General features: G+C 37.6%; 2 protein-coding genes across 3 annotated transcripts in view; one reads left to right on the top strand and one right to left on the bottom strand.

Annotated features, from left to right (window-relative positions):
• The window catches only part of CPEB3 (cytoplasmic polyadenylation element binding protein 3), a 111,688-nt gene that overhangs the window by 82,439 nt on the left and 7,556 nt on the right, over positions 1-21,693 (bottom strand). Inside the window, exon 2 of one of the 2 annotated variants that reach the window (XM_072341019.1) lies at positions 14,603-14,712. The gene's annotated coding sequence lies outside the window, so the exon portion shown is untranslated. Of the gene's footprint in view, positions 1-9; positions 110-14,602; positions 14,713-21,693 lie in introns of those variants that run through there. The other variant, XM_072341020.1, reaches the window with a different exon arrangement.
• Positions 10-19,755, top strand: MARCHF5 (membrane associated ring-CH-type finger 5). The gene is made up of 6 exons (XM_072341033.1): positions 10-288; positions 10,167-10,369; positions 13,582-13,712; positions 15,485-15,668; positions 16,112-16,278; positions 17,400-19,755. The coding sequence occupies exons 1-6, from the start codon at positions 245-247 to the stop codon at positions 17,514-17,516; spliced, it is 846 nt and encodes a 281-aa protein (XP_072197134.1). The 5' UTR covers positions 10-244; the 3' UTR covers positions 17,517-19,755.

The following is a 21,693-nucleotide window of genomic DNA, read 5'->3' as shown; positions in this document are numbered from 1 at the left end:
GGCCTTTACCTCACAGAGGCACCGCCGCCTTTCATCTCGGCGCCGCGGCGGCTTCGGGCCGCGCCGTGCGTGCGTAGCGCCCTCCGCGCGTCGCGTCCCGCCCGCCGAGGGAGGCGCGTGGCGGGGGGCGGCCTCGCTGCACGGCCCCGCTTTCTCCCTGCGTGACGCGCGGCCCCCCCCGCGCTGGGCCCCTTTGTCAGGCTGCGGGGCCTCGGCTAGGCCCGTGCCTTCCGCCGCCGTAGCTATGTCGGAGCAAACGGGCCTGGCGCTGCCGCAGACCATGGACAGGTACGGGAGGAGCGGCTCCGGGAGGCTCAGGCTGGCCGGGCGCAGTAGCGTATCTGTGGGCTCGCCGTGGCTTTCGATGTTTGGGTGCTGTGGGCCGCGTTAAGCTCGGCCGTACGTCAGCGTGGAGTGCGTGGCGGGTCTGGAGCGGGCTGCGGGGAGAACGGTGCGGTCTGCAGGGGCTGCCCACTTCCTGCGGGTACGGGAGGTAACGCGGGCATGGGAAGCGTTTGGTGCGTTCCTGAAAGCCTTGACAGGCGAGGTGTATTTAGCCGGGCCTGGTGGGCTTTGTTACTAGTTTTGTCGGCTTTGGAGAAGTCTGTAGTTTCTTTTTTTTTTAATTGCTGCTAAAAAGTCCGACCTGTAAACCCCTCTGACTTAATTCTAGGGGAGAAAAGGCATTCGCTCTTGGTATGCTTACTTCCGCTGTTTACGTTCATTTGCACACGAAACACTTTCACCTTGTTCTGCTGAGTATTTGAGATTCCCACTGTGGGGCATTGAGTCATCCAGGAAGCTCCTGAGACCTGCACGTATAGGCGACACAACAACCGGGCTGTTAGTGCCGGGGGTGTGACTGCCTGGTGCTTCTGAAGGTCGGAACCCATAAGGAATCTATACTGATCTACTGATAAACATATCGCACTTAAATCACAAAGAACTTGGGGGTGGAGGGGAGGAAAGAAAAACCCACCAAACTCTGATGTTGTGATGTCTTTTTCCTTCTGTAAGGAAAGAGGATTTTGGTAAAATACAGCCTGTCATCAGGCAGGTAATGGAGAGGCAAACTCTGGGAGGCAAGGGCAGAGCTTGCACTGCCTGGATAAGGAACTTCAGTGTAGAAAAAGGCTAAAAGTGTGTTGTTAGGGGACAGAGGAAGAGGGAAGGCTTGTTTATGTCTTAGAAAACCTGGGGAAGTGATGTTGTTAAGGAGGCTAAGGGTCAGGAATTGGAAACGTTTTTGCAAGAATAACAGAAAGGAGATACTTTTTTTTTTTTTTTTTTTTTTTAAGCACTACAAGGGAATTATTCTATTTTACTTCCTGTGAATATCAAGAATGGAAAGGAAAATGGTTAAGGATGACAAGTGAGCAGGAGGAGGATGGTAAAACTGTCGTGTAGAAAGGAAGAAGAACGAGGAGGGTCAGGAAGATCTGAAACTAAATTTCATCTTCATCCTGAAGTTTGTAGTCTGATGATCTGTAATATTTCATTATTTTGGATTCCTAAGAAATCGTCACGTTCTGAATGGCTGCCCTGCTGTCTGTAGCTATTGTAACATAACATGAGGTCCTAATTCAGTGAGAAATGTCTGAGGTGGTATTTATTTGCAGTGCAAACAGTAAATTGATGTAATTAGATGACACTGCCTAATAAAACTGAAGCTTTTCTTTTGTGCTTGTATCAGCATTTGGTCCCATGACACATAAGAATCTAGAATCTTTTGTGATGTCTTTAGAGTTTGCTTTCTTTTAAGGTTATGTTTTTTAAATGTCCTTTTTTTCTGAAAAACTGTTAAATCCAAATGGCATGAAGAAAGTAGTGAAAGAAGTCATGTGAGGTTTAGGCCTGTTCACTAAAAAGGAAGCTGGTTAACTAGCAGCCAAACCAGTTCACTGTTCTAGATATGGGTATCTAGGGTTTGATGCATGTTTAATGTTCTTGTGAACTACAGTTTCGCAAAGCTGGAAGGATGTGTATCTGGCCCTTTCAAAAGACTTCCTAGTAAATCTGGAATAAGAGTTGATAATCTAAAATAATTGGAAGGTGTTCCTGGCTTGCTTAGCAACAAGGACAATAGGGGGAAAGTTTGAAGTACTTAGGAAGCATAGAAAAAGGTAAGAAGAAAGACTGCAGCTTTCATGAAAGCTTGTTAGACTCCATATAGAAACAGCATTGTGGGAGACAGTGAATGGAGCTGGTGAGAAGGTGCAAGTATTTAGGATTTGTATTTAATTCAGGACTCAGTACAGTACAAGTAGAAGGATCTTGGAGTAAACAAGACCTCAAAATGCAGTCATTGTAAGTTTTCTATTAGATCCTGGGGTTATGGAGTGTGGTTACATTAAAAAAACTGTCGTGTACCTTCATCTGGTGTTTCTCAAGATCGTGTGACTTGCAGAATCTTCACTATTCACATGCATAACTGCTTTTCTGTTGTATGTAGTGATGATCAAGAAAAACCTTCCATCTGGAGACCTAACCTGTGAATGACTCCTTTGTAGGGATTCTGAAGGGCAGAAGTTCCTTTTCATTCATGCTGTTATCACTGATGCTAATGACAGGTAGTTATTGCCCTGGGTAGCAGTAATAAGTGCATACAGAAAAACTTATGAGTTATTGTATTATCATTTCACACAGCACGTACTGTTAAATCAAATTGAAATCTCGTAGTGAATGATGCAGAAAACAACTTTTCAGTGAATAAAACTTATTGGGAGGGATGAAGTTTTTTTTTCTGATACCTACGTGGTATCACTGAGAATTTGCAGAATGGTGAAGTACTCCTGTATTAGGAATAAGTTACTGCTGTAGGTATGAATGTATGCAAGGGTGATAGCTCTTGAAATCAACTTCTTCAATATGTGTTTGTGAGAGATAATATCTGGCTTCTTTACTTGGCTCTTAGGTTGTACATCCACATGACTTGCTTCTTGTGCTCATCTTCTGTTGTTTTTCCTGCATAATTTTAGTCTGGACCACATTTCTAATAAATGACACCTTTCTAATAAAAAGCTGTCACAGTGTGATGAATTCCTTACTTGAAATTTCTAGCAAAGGACTTCATACTTTGCTGAAGTGAAGGGCTGTTACACCATGAATGCAAGAGGGAATAACACAAATATTGTACTCAGAGTAGTATGAGGATCTTGAACCTTTACAGTGAAAGTACTGTGCTTGGTATGCCAGGATCACAAACTAAGTCCTTTTTGTCTTTTTAAATATCACTTTAAAAATAGGCTAAAAAAGAAGGAAGGTTTTTTTTTTGTTTATTTGTTTGTTTTTTTGGCTTCTTTCAGTTAGGTCCTATGAACTTCCCGTCTTGGCACTGTGTTGCAGTAGTTCTTCCAGCTGAACACTTCTGAATGTTCTAGCTTTCTTGTTTATCCCTTGTCAGGTGCTCTGGCTGCTTTGTGCATGCTCCAGACTCTTTTGTTCTTACTGGGTAATGTTGGAAGATAAGCTGTTGAACTTTGTCAGATTTTGGTACTAGGTTTGATTAGTAACTTAATCTTTTAAGTACGTAGGTCACTCTGAAAGCAATGCTTCCCATTTATTTTCATGGAAATTAGAACACATGCAAAGAGCACAATAACACTGTTTCATAGAGCAAATTGTCAGCTACAAAATGCTGTTTTTCAACTCATATCCACTGGTCTGGTCTCCATAAATATTCAGTCAGTGTTGATGAATGTTGGTGGCTGTGTGCCACTGTTTACAAATGGAGGAATTCGGTGACATACCTTTGCTGCATATGTACTTCCACATGTGAGATGCTGTTCTCTCAGTCTGCCCCTCTGCTGCTGTCACATAGCAATATGTCATGAAATACTGGTGGGAAGGTTCAGCCTCTACTGCCATACTACCACCATCTACTTTTGACTTCATGGGCCAGTGTAATAAAATAGGAGGCCTTCCTTTTAGAGCATGTACTTTTAGAACGTCCATGTTCACTTGGTTTTGAAGTGATTGTTTTTGAAGTGATTAATTTGATTCACTTGAAAATAATCCTGGAAGCTGTCATTTTTATTTATTTTTTTATTTTCTTTTTAAAGATTTTTGCTTCTATCATAAAATTTCATTGGATAGCTTCCAATTCATGTTTTGTGTTGATAGTCTGGTCAATCTGTTGTCTAAAAAAATCTAAATGCTTATCCACACACTGGCTTTTTATAGCAGTGTCATTGCCTATTTTTACCTTAATGTGAGCCATAATGCTAAAATGTACTCTTATTTTTCAGCTTTATTCTCTGGACTTCAGAGGGATTATCTGCAGATTGCTCTTGCAATTTGGTTATATTCAGGCTTCAAAATGCTGGTTTCCGTTTCATGGTAGTGATTTGTGGTAGTCTTCTTACTGTCTGAAGACCGCTTTTCCCTCCAGTATACAAAGACTGCTCTGAAAGTAATGCCTCCCTGTTTTATCAGCAAAGACAAGTGAAAACTAATTGCGAACCTTTAAAAAGCCTTTTGCCCATCTATATTATATAAGAGCACCAGGATGCTCTTTTTAAACTATTTTAATCTTGGGACTTTTCTCTTTTTTCTCTTATGTGTATAGTATACACATATACTGATGTCTGCTTTGGTAGGCCTACATACAGACTTGAATGTTTTAAACTTAATGGCTTAACAGCTTAATTCTACCTGCAGGCAGTAAGCAATAAGCTGTCTGATTTTAGGGTTAGGGAACTCCTAAGAAGCTGTTTATCATCTTTGGTACTGAAACTCTTAGTACACTGTGTACATTTTCAGGGTATTCAAATAGTATTTTCATCTGTTAGATCTAGAAAGCTGTATGAAAGATCATATTGATAGCTTCTTAGATCTCTGCAATAGTGCCTAGTTGTGATTGCAAGCCACTCTGCCAAGGGAAACAGTGCTTGCTGAACGTAAAACTTGTGTCAACTAATACAAATATACCAAGTAACTATTTTAATATGTATAATTTCAGGAGAAAAAAAGAATCTACAAGATTAAAATATTACTTTTAGAAGATCTTAAAAGAAAACTTCAAGTGGCAGTGAATATACCAAATGTTCATTGGTGCTCTACTGTAGAGAGGACAGGGAGTTCTATGCATGAAAATGTGAAATAGGCCTTCTCTAAATTTTAAAGTGTCTTTACATAGCTTTCTGTTCTCCCTCATTTGATTTTCCTGTTAACAAATGTCTCCACTTGGCATCTGAGTACTTTGTTTAGAAGTCAGCATTTTATGTTGGACAAAAACTTGCCAACATAAGGTAGCCTTCTGTGAAGGATGTTGTTATTAGGAAGGCCATGTGCTGAGTGCTTGTGATTGCTCTGCTGGTGAGTCATGCAGTCAGCTTGAGAGTGTTGGGGAGAATTACCGAATGTTATGATCAGACACCTTGGAGCTTGGTTTGCATTTACCAAAGACTCTTCCAAATTATGAGTTATAAACTTATAGTTATAAACTGAGAATATAACTTGAGTAATAGCTCTATTTTATAAGCTATTGAATTCAAAGCCCTTTGCTTGAAGACTTCCTGCTGATTTTTGCAGCTTTAGGACCTCACTTTCTATTTTATTTCTGCTTTGATTGAAAGAACGTAACAGGAAAAACTGTTTTGATCATGGAACTAAGAATGGAATGTGAACAGCCATAAGATGAGTTTTTAACTGATAAAGTCAGTGCTAATATGTTTCCTTTTAACTGTACTGTGCCTAAAGATGAAGTTGTATTTTTACATTAGCTGTGTGACACTGGAAGTTTGATGCAGAATTTTGAACTTGCATAATGCAGTCTGTGAATGGGATCAAAGTTTGCATTTCTTTTATCATTTGCTTGTCACAGAAGTGGTTTAATGTTGAGACAGCTACAGTTTTAGGTATGGCAAAGTTCTATTCTCTATTTATGTTGCTTTTGTTGTTTGTAACATCTACCACCTACTTTTTACATGTACCACAAACACCAGTGTTGGTGTTCTTCTGAAGCAGTTGTGCAACGATACCTATCCTCGGTGCATGGACAGCACTTCCAAGCAAGCTTCCAGAAATAGAATTGTTTTGTTATCAAGGTTTGCCACAGCGCTAATATTTTTTAATTCTCTGATAATGTCAGAAAGCTGTTTTCTGGAAACACTGTCTGGGGAATCCTCTGAATGTGTAGTTAAACGATAGGAGCATCTGAGCATGCTTTGAGTTCCTTCTTACTAAGAAACAGCCTCCTGTGTTGTAGAGTCTAAGATCAATTTTCTGTTACCTGCACTGGCATTTCTTTTTGGTCAGACCTTTCCTTATCCTCTCTTTATCTGTTGTAATTGAGTATTATAGGATGGAGAGCTACATGAGTTATTTTCTGTGCATTGTTCTTGATTAATTGCTTTTTCACCAACGTTTTTTTCTGCATTGGTTTGACTGAAGTCTTGTCACCCTGTAACTGGAGAGTGTATTGACTGAGCTGCTGAAAGCAATGGTGCAAGTAATCTTTTTTTCTTCCTCGAAGTGCAGAATCCAGGTCATGATGACTGTGATCAAGAGTATCGTTGAAAATGCTTTTCCCAGGGGGCCTCAAATGACTGAAGTTTGACAGTTATATGATTTCTTGTTTTGTTGTGCTTTTATTGTCTGGCAAGTAAATTTGGTGCATTGGAAACCATGGAAACAGTTGAAAATCAAAGTTTAGCACATAGTGAAGCATGCAATGTGTCCCTGGGGGGTGAGCATTGGTGTAAGAATTCAATACAGTAGATTGCAGATGAATTACAAGAAGAATGACTTTTAAATCTACTTTGAAGTCTTACTTAGTCTTCCTTTGCTACATCTGGCATTGCTGCTAGAACAAAGTTTTTCAGCCTCGTAAAAATCCATCCTCCTTTAATCTCTTATCAGTGTAAAAATCAGGTAGTTTAGCTTGTCAGGAGTTGGGTGTTCTTCCTTAATAGCAGGTCATATTATCAGTTGGAGAACACTGTGTGGTTCTTTTGCCATCTGGAGTTCTTGTACTATCTTGAGCATGCTACCTGCCTTGCTTTCTACAGCCAGAGTAAATATTAGTATACAAATTCTATCTCATCTAGCTTCTTACTATATCTATTATACATGCATATCATGCTGCTCTGCAGTCCAGCACTGTGAGAAGCTGAGACATTAAAGAATTTTTTCTGGTTTTCATTTTCCTAATCAGAGCTTTCAGACATACTGCTGTATTATGTTGCAGCTATTGCAAACAATTAGTACATGATTAAGATGGAAGGAACACAGAAGGAAGTATTGTTAAATGACCTCTAAATCATCATTTGCTAGGTGTTTTGCCACTATGTTATTACAGTAGTAGCATAACGTATGTATTTATGTGTTACCATTACTTCTTACTCAGCCTTCATTTTTTGAACCCATATTTCAGTTTTGGAAGTAATTTGTTTGCAAACTTTGTGATCTCACCCCTTACTGTTGGATTTGTTCATTTTTTATTTCCCGTATCTAATGGAAAGATTCACCTGGTGCTGCCCCCTAGCTGTTTTGTAGTGCCTTAGATCGATTGAGCTGTATGCTAAGCTACTAAAAAGTAATAATGAGAGGTTAATTAGTAAAAACGTGGTATGTTTCAGTAATAATGTGCTTGTTATAAATAGCAGTTTTGCCTGATTTGTCCTTTGCACAGTTTTAGGAAGGCCCTGCTTTCCCTCTGCATGTCAATAAAAGCAATGTTTGTAACAGCAAAGCTCTTTGTGAATTTAGAGACCCGCAGCAAGGCTGCAGGTTATTACTTCAACTAGGAGTGTAGATTTCTTTAATAAAATATGGGTTCACCAAACCCAGTGAGAACTTTAAAAGTACTTGAATATATGATAACGAAACCTGTGGGGGATTTCTTAGTCCAAGTTAAATAGAAGTGAAGGCCGTGAATATGTGTAAGGCATGATTCTAACACAATAGATGGTGCCTGGCAGTCCAAGGTTTAATTTTATCCACAAGCTAGAACCAGGTTATCCACAAACATTGACCAGGGATATAAACAGCTGTGTTGTCCTAATCTCCCGAAACACCTTCCATTAAGTGTTGCGGACACAAGGATGTCTGCTGGGCTTATTGGGCTTTGAAGATTTTTGAGAGCTCTTTACTGGTGGTATAAAACTGATGTATTGCTTTTAAAATGTTTGTATTGCTTGTTTAGTGTTTCCCACATGGAAACAAAGCTTTATCATGACTAATTCAGCTCCCACAGACTGAGATGATTTGATTTCTTCTTCCCATCTAATGCTGATTTGAGGAAAAAAGTGTTATTTAAACAGAGTACAAGCCAGTAAAACAGCAGTCTGCTGGTTGGTATGTCTGTTGGAATGGGAGGATCTTCCTGGTGTGCTGGTGCTATCGCTTTAGGAGAGCAGCTTCCTTAGTGATGCAGAATTCATGGTTTGGAGAACCTTCTTCTTAGGCAAGCTAAGGATTTCTAGACTGCTTGTATAACATTTGGAGTGTAGTCTCTCTGATCTTTAATACAGTTTTCTGTCTATCCACTTTGCTTTTTATATGTGTAGTTTCCTGAAGGGAATTTATCTTTAGTAGAAAATAAAATGAATGCAATTCACTTTTCTGATGCAGAGTAGATGTTTTTGAATCTGGACAACTTTTAGGTACTGGGGACCAAAATCTAAAAAGCTTTTGTAATCTTATTCCAAGTTGAAATGATACTGGTTTGCTTTTCATGTGTTGTGCTGCTCTTAATTGCTTTTTTTTTTTTTTTTTTTCCCCCTTTTAAATGCCATAGAAGTATAGAAAAATACATTAGTATTATTGATTTGGCTCTATAGAAAATTCATCAAGGAAAAAAGGTTTCTGTTTCTATCAGAAGCAATGCTTTGTTCTGCCTTGCCAGCCTTTTCTATTTCAGGTTATCTGAGTAGCAACCTCATTCAGTAGTAAGAATCAAGGTCATATTTTATTCAGTACAAGAAAATGGAAAATGTGGCAGGAGCCAAGGTGCTTGTTTGGAAATGGTTTTATTGAGCTCTTTCTGCCACAGATGCAGTCAGTGGAAAGGGGTAAAGCTCATGACAAAAACATGCCGAATTTACTGTTCATTATTCATGACTTGTTAAGGGCTTAAGACTGTAAAGATTTTGTTGTTATTCTCATAAGTCTTTCAAGTTTTCAGTTATGATTACCTGGCAGGAAATTAGATGATGGAAAAGAAAAAGAAAAGGAAAAGATGATGATCTTATTAACAGAAAACTTGAATATAATTTTTTCTGTGAGGTGCTCCTGGATATATTCACTATTTAAATAATCTGTCATTATTTGTGTGTGGTTTAGGCTTCTGTGGTTTTAATGCATTTGGCCTCACTGGCAGCCACAGACTTAGCTAGCTCTGTTGTGAAGTTCTTAGCTGAAGAGTGAAAGTGTAAGTTATGAATATAGACTTAAATTGTATGTGGAGTGAATGAGCAGAGCAAAGAACAAAACTGTGGAAGATGAACAATGCTGTGAGTAGTATTGCACTGTATTACAGAAAGTGTACAGGGGCTCGATGGAAACAAGGGGGGTGATGCAATGAAAGAGAGAGAGTTGAGCAGCTGCAATGTGGTAGAAATCGTTTCAAGGAGACTTGAGAGAAAGAAGGTCAACAGCTGACAATAAATTCGGGGGGGGGGGGGGGGGGGGGAGGAGAAATTTTGTTTACTACCTTAACACATCCCTTCATAAAAATTGCAGTTGGATACATTTATTTACAGGGTTTGTCACACTGTATCATTTGCATTAAGGTTTTGTCATGCAAGAGAATTGGATTTATTTTCCCAGTTGAAACTACTGCATTGATTTAATATTCTTCATTTAAAAAAAAAAAACAAACAAAATACTCAGTGTGGAAGGAGGTACTTGATAACACAATTTAACATTTCATGCATTAATTATTAGGAGGCTGAACTACAGTTGCAGTGCTTTTTAAACCTTAAATGATCAAAAACTGAAATTAGTAATTCAGAATGTATTAAAAGCATCTGCTTAGCTGTCTGTAATATTGTGTTGTTAATACAGCAGGATAAGACTGTGGTTAAAAAGAAAAAAACTGTGTATTTGGTGATTAGGAATGAAGCAACAAGCATCATTTCTAGGTATTCATTTTCTAAAAATACATATGAAAGTCTAGCACTCGAAAGTAGCAAAAATATCTTTTTTTCTTCCTGTAATTACAGAAGCTGCTGGGTTTGTTTTGCTACCGATGAGGATGATCGGACAGCAGAGTGGGTGAGACCTTGCAGGTGCAGGGGCTCTACGAAGTGGGTTCATCAGACTTGTCTACAGCGCTGGGTGGATGAAAAGCAAAGAGGAAACAGTACTGCTAGAGTTGCTTGTCCTCAGTGCAATGCAGAATATTTAATAGTATTTCCAAAGCTAGGTAAGATGTGTATCATTTTAATCACAATATAATGGGTTGTTTCTGTATATTGCTCCTAATTCTTTGCTTTTTTTTTTTTTTTTTTTTTTTTTTTTTTTAAATGCTTGGAGCCTCTGTTTTATTGACATTTTTGAGCTGAAAGAAAATTTCTGAGTGACGGTACATATTGCTAAGGGGGAAGAAAACTGACTAGTATGTTATCCATGTTAAAGAAAATGTAAAACAGCACCGTAACTTGTTAGTAAGTAAGTGATGTGTAAATCCTTGAGTCAGTTTTGCTGTAAGGTAGTTGTGAGGAAGGATCAAGTGTTGATAATTAGCATTACTTTTGGTGTGTATGGGGGGGGTTGGTGCCTGAACAGTGAAGATATACCACAAAATGTGAAGGTTTTGGCAATAGACAACAGAAGTGCCTGTAGTTTGGTTAAGATGCGCACACAGAAAAAGAAACAGGCCTTTCCATTTGTGGTATTTGAATGCTAAGATGCTTAAATACTAATGCTCCTAGCTTCTGATAAATCTGGCCTAAAATTCTTGTATGAGACTCCTCAGCTCTGCATGCAGGCATCTTAAAATTATTTTATCTATTTTCTATCAATACCAGTTTTTTCCATGGTAAAGATATTCCTCCCTTATAACATTTAACGTAGCATATGTAATTTTACACAAGTCTATAGCAGACCAGGAAAATGATTTTGGGTTAATAAAACCTCCATTATGACCTCAGGTCCTTCAAGCAGGTGGGACAGTTGTGCCCTTTTGTAGTTCTTCTTAGTAACCCAGAACTGTTACATCAGAACTCAACTGTAAGTCAATCAAGGTCACACAAGGCAAAGTTAAAATTTCAAGCAGTCTTAGCAGTAGCCCCTTCCTTGTGCTGCAGCAAACATGTTACTAGTCATGCCATTCAAAAAACTACAGTTTCTTGAGCTGGTAAGATATAGCAATTAACCAAGTTTCTATGATGTATCATGCTTCAAAAACTTAATCTGCATTAAGACTTTTCTAATGTACTGATGGAAGAAGGTTTCCATGAAAAAGCGCTTCCTAAAAACTCCTGGTAAATATCTCCTTTTTTGTCGAACTGCTTAAAACCCAGATGTTTCATTATTATTATTCATTTTAATAAATAAGAAAACCAAACTTGGCACATAAATTTCTGCTAAAGCATTATTGGTTTTAGTACACAAAAAATATTACTGTATTTTGTTCTTTTATGTGTATGTCAGAGTTTTTCAATTTAGTACTTTCTTAATATGACCTTCAAAGACTTGTTCTGCCTTTCTTTCTCACTGCTTTCACCTTAGAGGGGTAATTAAAGTTTAGTGGAACATTGTTTTTTTTCTAGCTCAGAATTCTGTACTTAATTCTGTGGTGTGCTTTCTTTCAGTGGGTGCAGTCTGTTAATATTTTATCTTAGACTTCTGCTGTTGCCATTACCACCTTGCACCTTCAGTGCTTTGTGTTATCCTTTAGGGCTTGCAGATACGATGATTGTGTGTGATTTTTGTGTGATTTGTGGTGTTGCTGGGTGGTGGTGGTGTTAAATTTTTTGTGAGGGGGGGGGAGGAGGACGGGGAGGAGTCTCTTGTCTTTACATCCTTTAAAAGAATGATGTAAATTATCCAAATGGTGCACTAAACTTTTCTCAGTGATTGTGGGAAGCTATCAAGATATGCAAATGACTGCATCTCTAGCACTTGCAGTGATGACCTTGTTGCTATTTTAATATGCTCATAAATATATCAGCAATCTTTTACATTTGTCCTGGAAAGTTAAACGTAAGTATTAATACAGTTGAACAAATGTATTTATTATATTTCAGAGCTGAACTAAGAAGCTAATTAAGCAACATTCTGCCCAACTTAGTCACACAAAACTGTCTACTAGATTGATAGATAGCTTAGCCTTATTTGCAATTACTTAAGCCAAGTTTACATATAAGCTAGATATGTTTAAATTGTGGGTCTTCAGTATGACACATGCACAAACACCAGTTAAAAGGTGCGATCCCTGCATCAGGTCTGTGGATGGTATTACCATACAACTGGTATATAAAATATTACTCTGTATTTAGGAGTGCTTTTCAAGAATGTCACTGTTAATAAATATTATAACTAGTTCACTTAGATGTTCCTGTTACTTGTTTTCATTGGCTGGCTCCTGCTGACTAGAATTGGTGTTGGCATTGGGTGGTTATTTTTTTTGTTTGGTTGGTTGCTTTTTGAAAGCACACCCACTGTTCTCTTGCAGAGCCAACTAAATCATGCAACAGGAGTCACAATTTTTGTCAGCTAGAAAAGTGTGCAAAAAAAAGTAGTCACCAACCGTTCACTTTTTGACAACGTGTAATATCCTGAAGAGCTTGTTGTAAGACACAAAATAAAATTGTTACTTTTCTACTGATATTTAGCAGTCTGGCAAAGACAAAAGTAGCATGGAACATGGTTATGGTGATAGCCACTTTTCAGTTCCATGCATACTTTCCAGACTCTTCAACTTGTGGCTTTTGCTTTGCTGGTTCTCTTGTAGTCTTCAGAAGAAAAGATGCGACTATGCCCTGTTTATCAAAGTTGGTATGAGTCACGTGTTGCTCTGTGCAAGTCTTAAAAGTGGAGTTGTCAATAAACAGTGAAACTGTGTATTATCAATAACTCTGAAGGGAAGGGATTTTTTCCTCTAATATTTGAGGTAACCCAAAAAATACTGAATGCAACCGATCACTTTCCCAGTGGAATGAATCTTTGACTGCTACTTTTTGCTGTAGGGAGGGATAAAGTTTAGTGACAGCATTCTTAGGCAAAGCTGTCAGAGATCAGCTTGTGGAGTACATAATTACTGACTGCTAGTTTATCTTGTTGAAAAATACCTAACATGGACCAAAAAAAAAGATCACTGAGCTTTAAATGGTTAGTACAGAAATACTATTCTGATTCAAGAGAAACAAAGGGACCTAGTCAACTTCAGCAGTGTAAATTAGTAGTGCTGTAAGGAGTATATTTCTCTCAGATGTTTGTATGAATGAAATAGTATGTTGAAGTTACAAGTTCAGCTCAGTAGCTTTTAAGCTGTGTGCTCTCATAAGCAGCATATGTGGCGTGTCAAATTTGTATTTTGCTAAGTTCGTGCTTTCTTGTCAGTGACAGGTGCTGAGAGCTTTCTTCAGTATGCTTATATCTGCATCTTGAAACCTTACTTTTCCTCTGTCATAGGTCCAGTTGTTTACGTTTTGGATCTTGCAGATCGACTGATCTCAAAGGCATGTCCATTTGCTGCAGCTGGAATAATGGTGGGCTCCATATACTGGACAGCAGTTACATATGGAGCTGTAACAGTGATGCAGGTACATGTGTGTTTCCTCTTCTAGATCTTAAAAGCTTTTTAAATTAAAAAAATAAAGACTCCTTTCTTCCCTTAGCTTAAATTGTGGCTTTGCTACTTTCATCATGTTAAGTGCAGTTAGCACAGATATTCAAGGTGGGATGATAGAAAGCTTTTTACTCCTAACCAGTCATACCGTATAAAGCCCATTCAGCCTGTTCAAACTGGGTTCATGGTATACAGTTAAAAAAATTCACTACTGTTTTTTACTGGCTGCCCTGAATAAGATAGGCTGATGGACCCACTTCTATTCTTAAGAAAAAGTACGATTAGCACAAGGCTATTGGTAATGGGTAGTCTGTAACTCCTACTCTTGAGAAGAAATGAGACTAATCTCTTCTTTATCTGCAGAACAATTTTACTGGTTACACAGAATTTTTCAACTCCTTTTCTTATTATTTGAAGAAAAATACACATGTTCTGAAGGATGCAATTTGTGCATAAACAATGAATGTAAACAACTTCATTTTGATAGTATATCAGGACCTTTGTTAGCATTTTAGTTGATTCCTGTATTTAGTCTATAACCTGTGTTTTGCCTGAAAGTATAAAGTATTCTGATGCAATTCAGCTATATACAGTAGCATACAGATGCATTTATTAATTCTGTGTTACAGTACAGAATTGTAACTTATTTTACATATAAAACCTGGTCATTATCCATGTAAGTTACATGGAACTACTTTTTCTTGAGCTGTGTGGTACTGCCCTATAGTGTTTGGTTCTGTTTGTGTAGAAACTTATAGCAAGAATATATATGATAACCATTTTGACTTGAGCCCAGATGAGTTAATATAGCCTCCTTGATACCAGTGTCAAATGGCTGTATAAAAGTGATATAAAATGACTTACAAGACCTCCTCCATTCCAGTGGATGATGCTCCGAACTACAGAATTGTACATCTGTAAATTCCTCATCTCACATCTTGTTCTTGTAGCCCTTACAGGGGCACTGCAAGCATCTGTAGGGATAAAACTGGAATTTAGTGAAATATACTAGGCCTTATCTCTCTGAAAACCGCTACACTGAGAGTTTTTCTGCTGTAACTTCAATGATCTTTTATAGCTTCTCCAGAACTACACAAGAAAATGGAAAACTAATTGCTTCTTTCTATGGTTGCTTTACTTTTGAGATGAGAATCTGGCCTTAAGCAAAGGCAAGTTGTAGGTGTAGTTAAGCAAATGCATGGTTACTACTTCACACCTACACTGCTATAGATACCTGGTTAGATCCCAGGTTTGAAGAACTACATTTTTTCCTCTGGTTTACATACAGTGTGATTTCTCTTGCATAGAGGGTTCCTAATTAAGAGATTTTTAATTAAAACATCCTGAAATACGTTTTATCCTTAAAAGCAAGATCTAATCAATTTCAATATAGAATTAATCCTTCAGAAATTTAAGTTTTTGTATGCACTGTGGAAAGCTTTCTGTTTCATACTTCAGATGTTTATGCTTTTACTCATGCATGCAGAAGGACATGAAACTTTTGCTGAGATGGTAGAGCATTGTGTTACAGGTCTCTGTTGCAAGATTAATGACATGCACACTAGGGCAAGAAGCTCAGTCGTCTGCATTGTGCTAGATAAATGGCCAAGGTCACAAAAGGAAGACTGAGTACATTAGTTGAAGAGTTTTGTTACCTTAAAATGTGTGATCAGTCCCTCCCCAAAACAAACTTTTTAAATTGTATTTCTTGTTTGTTTGTTTGTCCACTTTATACATATTTATCAGGTTGTGGGTCACAAAGAAGGTCTTGATGTTATGGAGAGAGCTGATCCTTTATTTCTTTTAATTGGACTTCCCACTATCCCAGTCATGCTAATACTGGGCAAGATGATTCGCTGGGAGGACTATGTGCTCAGACTGTGGCGCAAATATTCTAATAAGCTACAAATTTTGAACAGCATATTTCCAGGTAATGTGAATTAATTTTAAAAGGCAATACCAAGTTTGAGTTTCTCCATCTAGGAGACAGGGGCATGAGTTTTTACCATCCTTAAGTATGGGTGAATATACCTTCCCTCTATTATGATTGTTCTTTTTTTGATTGTGCTCATACAGTACCTAGTGATGCAGGTGGGGCAATAGAAGCAGGTGCATGGTTTCAATTAAGGCTTTGGTAATGAAAGAATCTACTAAAAATAATCATTTCTTGTTTGAAAGTAAAAATGAATATCGTCACTTAATTGAAATAGAATATCTGCTGAAAAGAGGATGAGTTATCAAACTAATTAAACTGAATGTCTATGCTGATGCACTTAGATTTATAATGAAGCAGAGGAGGGCAGGACTGGTTCCTCCTGTGCTCTGTTTGAGGCACTGGCTGCATTATCTCTTCTTCTGCTCTCGTCTCTGTAGGCATTGGTTGTCCTGTTCCTCGTATTCCAGCAGAGGCCAACCCGTTGGCTGATCATGTCTCTGCAACACGTATTCTATGTGGAGCTCTAGTTTTCCCTACTATTGCCACAATAGTTGGCAAGTTGATGTTCAGCAGTGTTAACTCAAATTTACAAAGGACAATCTTGGTAAGATACTCTGTTGTTTGTTATATAAATAGTTATATAGGATTGTAAAGTGCTGAGGAGTGGGAGGAAACTAAGAAGTGTAAATTGAACTAGAACTTGAGTTGCATTTGATTAAGGGTAGAGGAGATTTTCTAAAGTTGCTTGTCTTGGCAGTGGGCAAGCGTTACATGTGAGAGACTTCTGTTCCCTGTGACTTAAAGTAACTCGGACAAGGCTGAAATCTCTGTCTGGTACTGTGCTAGGCAGATCTTAACAGTAGATGAGCAATCAGTATCTTCTAAGAACAAGCTTGGTGAGTGAGGACTAGGGTTTGTATTATCAGACTTCTCTGGTTAGCTTCTGTTGACTCCTTGGAAGAATCAGTTTATTGAAATAAGAGTAAAAAGGTATATTTCTTACACCCTGAAGGCAGAAAACAAGTAGATAAGAAAAGTCTCCTTTATGAATAATCTTTCAGGCTTGCAGCTTTTCAAGAGGAAGAAGACTGAGTTTTGTGAACTGGCATGACTGGTAGATCTCACTGTCACTTCAGTTCTTGGTTTCTTTGTTTTCAGTTATAACATGTGGAAGAAACAGCAGCATTACAACCACTCATGCAGGCTAAAGGTTTCTTAGTGTTTCTCCTTAGTTTGAAGACTTGAGATGAATGCAGGGTAAAACTTTAAAAATAATAAATTGGCTTTCTTTCACTTCATGCTTGTTTTCAGCAAGTGCCTTCTTCCACAGTCTGTTTATGGAATGGTAACAAATACTGTTACTTGTGCCATCTATAATTATTCAGAGAAAGGGGAAAGAAGCAGATAAATAATTGTTTTACGTAGTTTTTGAAATAGAATAATAGACTTCTAGGATATGTGTTGAACTCCCAAGGAGATTAAAAGGAAAAAAAAAAGTCTGTAGGTCTATTTTATAATCCCTTTATATATAACCTGAACCTCTGCAATACTGCATCGTGACAGAAAACCGTAGTAATGATTTAGAATTGTCCTAATTAGCTACCTTCAAAAGAAAAAGCTGTTTGATTAGAAAGTAAACTTTATTTAATGTTTTCTTTTACAAGGAACGTTTGCGATGATATGATGGTGAACTTTGCAGGCTTTCAAAATCTCTTTTTATTTCAGGGTGGAATTGCTTTTGTTGCTATAAAAGGAGCTTTTAAGGTTTACTTCAAACAACAGCAGTATTTGCGCCAAGCTCACCGCAAAATTTTAAATTATCCTGAGCAAGAAGGTGCATAAGGCTGTGATCATCTGATGTCATGCAGTCTCACCTAACAGGTTTCCATGTTGTATTGGTTCCATCATCATTGCACAATAGTGGAGAATTGTGATAAGTTGCTGCTCCTGTTTTTTGTTTTTTTTTTCTTTAAATATAATAAAGCACTGTCTTGTGGCAGGGTATATCCTTTCAGTAATCACTGAACCTAAGAATGTGACTTGCTGTCGTTGTTTTGGGGTATTTCTTTTGAGCAACAGGCTTTGGAATTACTTTTCTTTGAGCCGATTTGCTGAATGGGTGAAAAAAAATAGCACTAACTCCACAACAGGAACACTTTAAATTGTGTAGTTAATATAGGCCACGTCCAGATGCTTTTTCTAATACTGTGTTTTCATACCCAGGCTGTCATCTGTTTCTGTACTTTACACAATGGAGGTTGTTTTTTTGGTTTTTGCTTTTTTTTTTTTAAGAAAGGAAATGAGCCATTACAAAGGGAAAGTAATTATGGGACATCAGGCAATAAAGATGTTCTTGTATTTTGCTGGTGTGGAACAGGCAATGCACAATACGCAACTGGCTGGACAGAGACAGCAAGAGATAGATCAGTGTACAGGACTTAGATGTCAGCTTTAGCCACCTAAGTACAAGCTTTTGAAATGAATGTGGCTTCCAGATGACTATTCTGTTTCTGATGATTTTTATTGTCCTGTTGTATCTTCTGCAATGCTTACTGTTTTCTCATGGCTATTTTTTTTCCCCGTTTTGTAACTGGCACAAGATAGCTTTCTTTTTTTCTTCCCAGTAAAATAATTACATCAGGGAAGTGAATTTCAATCACTTTCTAGTTAAGAATTAGTGCAATTGTATAGTTTTCATGTTCCTTTTGATTATGTAAGTTATCTATACAAGTAAAAAGGGTAAGAAAAATATATGGAAACAATGGATGCTAAAGTTACTTTTAAAAGAAAGCTCTAGTTTTCAGTTTCAACTTCCAGATCTGGGGACACAGCTCAGCTCCTGTATCTGGACAAGTCTTTTCTCTGCCCAAGCCATCTGTATTGGCAGGATAGCAAGGAACAACGGCTGGAAAGGGGGCAATGCTACACTGGGGTACTGAGTTTAAGACATTACCAGCAGTTTAGACAGCTGAATACAACTTGGTTCTGTTCTGTAAAGGACTAAGGATAAATCTTAAACATGTAATAAACTAAGTTAGTTTATTTGCACAGTAAGCTTTACTGTTAGAATATGTTCAGAGTAGCCTGCTGATGGAGACACTAGCACTTCAGTTATTTCAGATATCTAAAAACAGAAATTAACTGCTTTTCAAAGTTAAACTTTGACAAATATCACATGGCCATTTAATATTCTTATCAGCTCTAACCTTGAGTTACTACTAGTTCTCTTTATGACAATTTGTTGCTCTCAAGAGGATTTTTCTTCTTCATAATAGGTTGTCAAATGCATGGAGATGGGTTAAAAACAAAGAAAAAAAATAAACCAGAAATTACAAAAAAAAAAAGAAAAAAAGTGGAAGTATTCATAAGTAACTATTTCTTTTCACCAGAAATGAAGGAAATGCAGAATGGATTTAATATTTGACTGCAATAATGTATGCTAAAGAAACCTCAAAAATATGGTACCTTTTCTATAGCGTATTTGTCTTAAATACTGAGATGTAATATTTTAGAACTGTATAAAGTGTATATAATGGCCACCTGCTATTCAAAAACTACAAGTATAGAACATTTGATCCATATCAAATACTTGGAGTTTCTTGCTGTAACTGAAGAATTGCTACAATCTTGCAAGTCTACTGATTATATTTGTCTTAGAGTGGGCTCACTTTTATATAAGACTTTAGATAGAGTGGCAACCTTGAAAAGTTGCTGCTTTGTGTAAGATAGCCTTGAAACATATACATATTTCTTATGGAATTCCTCATTTTGAGAAAACAGCTTTTCAGTGGTCTTCACTGTATATATCTCCTGCCAATTTATTACTGTTTTTTAAAGTCTCATGAAGAATTGAATGATGCAAATTACCAGTCTTGAAACTTGTTCTATGGGAAGAGATAATTGTCTTCACTGAAACTTGAAGCTACTGTAAAAATATCATTACAGAAACACTGTTTGGATTATATGATGATTAAAGTGGTGGCAGAAAGTCATTACTTTGGTTACTATGTTGTAAATCTTGTTTTTAGTATTACAAATTATAGTTATGTTGAATTAGGCTGAATAAATATTTTTTACGCTCCATAGTGTATTTTGTCAGTTGAACAGAAGCCAACAACAACTGAATGTGTTTTAATGTATATCTGAGGAGTTATACAATCAATTTTACATTGATAGGTGAAAGAAATATCTTGCAGTAAGGGAAAAATGACTGAGTCTTCAACCTTACACTTTAAATTTACTATCTGGTTGTTGTTTTTTTTTTTCTCCTTGCTTGTTTGTGATTAGTGAATGAGATGGTGGAATGCATTTCTCAAGCACAAAACATTGTCGCACCGTGGAAGACCTCTGTTAATACAGAATTGTGATTGGAAGTTGCTAGATATTATTCCTACTGCCTGTGGGAATAATTTTTTTCACTAATGGTTAATGTCTTGTAACCTTCACAGAAGGAGCATTAAATGTTATTTAGCATTTCTCAGTGTAATATAAGGGTTCTCAACCATTCTTATCCAATACCAGAAAATGGCACATCTTCTCTAACCTCACATTCTGTGATTAGGAGAAAAAAAACAAAAAACTTGTTTCAGTGCATTCCAGCAAAATCTGGGAAATCAGAACTTAGTTGCCTCAATTCTTGTAAACATTGAGGCCTAGACTTCATTGCTGTTTAGCAGGTTCCTCTTTTGGAGTGAGCTGTAGGATACCTAGGAATACCTGTGCCAGAGTTTGCCCAGGATTTCAACTATTTAAGTTATTTCTGCTTTACTAATTTATACAACTCTAAGTAGACCTTCTTAGTTTATTTCAAGGGCTTATTCAGGAGCATGAGTAACTTAGCTTGCTCCCCTGAAATGCAAGTCAAAAGATGTGTGCAAAGAACATATTGCAGGTGGGGAAAAAAATCTTGTGTTAAGAAACGTTCTGTAAACAGGGACCAATCATCCATTAGATCATGGACTCCTGCACCCTGAAGTTTAAGGTTGTGGCCTCTTTGTTCTTGCCTGTTATTTACTCCTGTGCTCCTATTTAATTGCTTTTGCACCTCTGTGTATTAAGAGCACAAAGGAGTTATTTCTGGTTGTACCACACTAAGTAGTTCAGTAGAAAAATTCCATTCTGGAACCAGTGAAAGCAAATAGCAGACATGACTTGAAACTGCCTCAACTAAACAGCTCAGCAGCACCTGTCAAAACATATCTTGCAGGCACCTCATTTAATGCTGGATGACTAAGCCATGAAAAAGCAATTGCCTAAGCTGCGGGCCTCTATAGGAAGTGCTTTGTTTATTTAGAAAAAAAAAATGCAGCTTTATTTCCACCTACAGAGCACTACTGGTGATGCAGTATGCATGGCGTACTGTTTTGTGCTTTTTCTTAGTTGTTCTTCCACACTTCAGTAACATTTTGCTGCAGCTAACAGAAGCCAATAAAGGAACATACTTATCTGTTTACCAGATGTGTCATCTTGTGAGCAGTTGCCATTTCTTTGCATGGAATATTACAAGAAGCTAATAACCCTACTTGATGTACTTCTAGAAGAACCTCCTGATATTGGTTTTCCAGACACTTCTGATGCTCAGAAGACAGAAGAGCAAAGATAGCTGGAATCAAAAGATTCTTGATTTTGTTCACAATTAAGGCTTTTTCCTCATAGCTGCTTCAGAAGTATTCAACTAATTTGATGGAAGAAAATCTCTACCACCTAACCTCCCTTGCATAGTTCTAGGCTAACATAGTTCTAGGCTAAGATCCCTGGGATAATTGAGTTTGTTACAAGTGAAAGTGTGAGGCATTACTTGGGCACAAATCGTTTGCATTATTCTGCTTCAAATAACAAGAGTACAGTGAAGGAGGACAGTCCTGCTTCTCCAGTATATTTGCTTTTCAACTTTAGGGATTGATTTAAGACAGATGTTGGTTAGGTACATACTGTAACAACTCACTCTGGGTAAATTAAGTTGCAGAAGTTCTATGGAACGCAAGGTACGTGATGAAAGCCTTCTGGAGAGAGGGAACTG

Source organism: Excalfactoria chinensis, chromosome 6 (genome assembly GCF_039878825.1).
Source record: "Excalfactoria chinensis isolate bCotChi1 chromosome 6, bCotChi1.hap2, whole genome shotgun sequence".
Classification (NCBI taxonomy): Eukaryota; Metazoa; Chordata; class Aves; order Galliformes; family Phasianidae; genus Excalfactoria; species Excalfactoria chinensis.
Note: the sequence above shows the minus strand (reverse complement) of the source record. Positions and strands in the feature narration are given on the sequence as shown.

Coding starts and splice junctions, on each gene's coding strand:
- MARCHF5 (XM_072341033.1), top strand. CDS start 245: ATGTCGGAGCAAACGGGCCTGGCGCTGCCGCAGACCATGGACAG. Junction 289..10,166: donor CTGCCGCAGACCATGGACAG/GTACGGGAGGAG, acceptor CTGTAATTACAG/AAGCTGCTGGGTTTGTTTTG. Junction 13,713..15,484: donor GAGCTGTAACAGTGATGCAG/GTACATGTGTGT, acceptor CATATTTATCAG/GTTGTGGGTCACAAAGAAGG.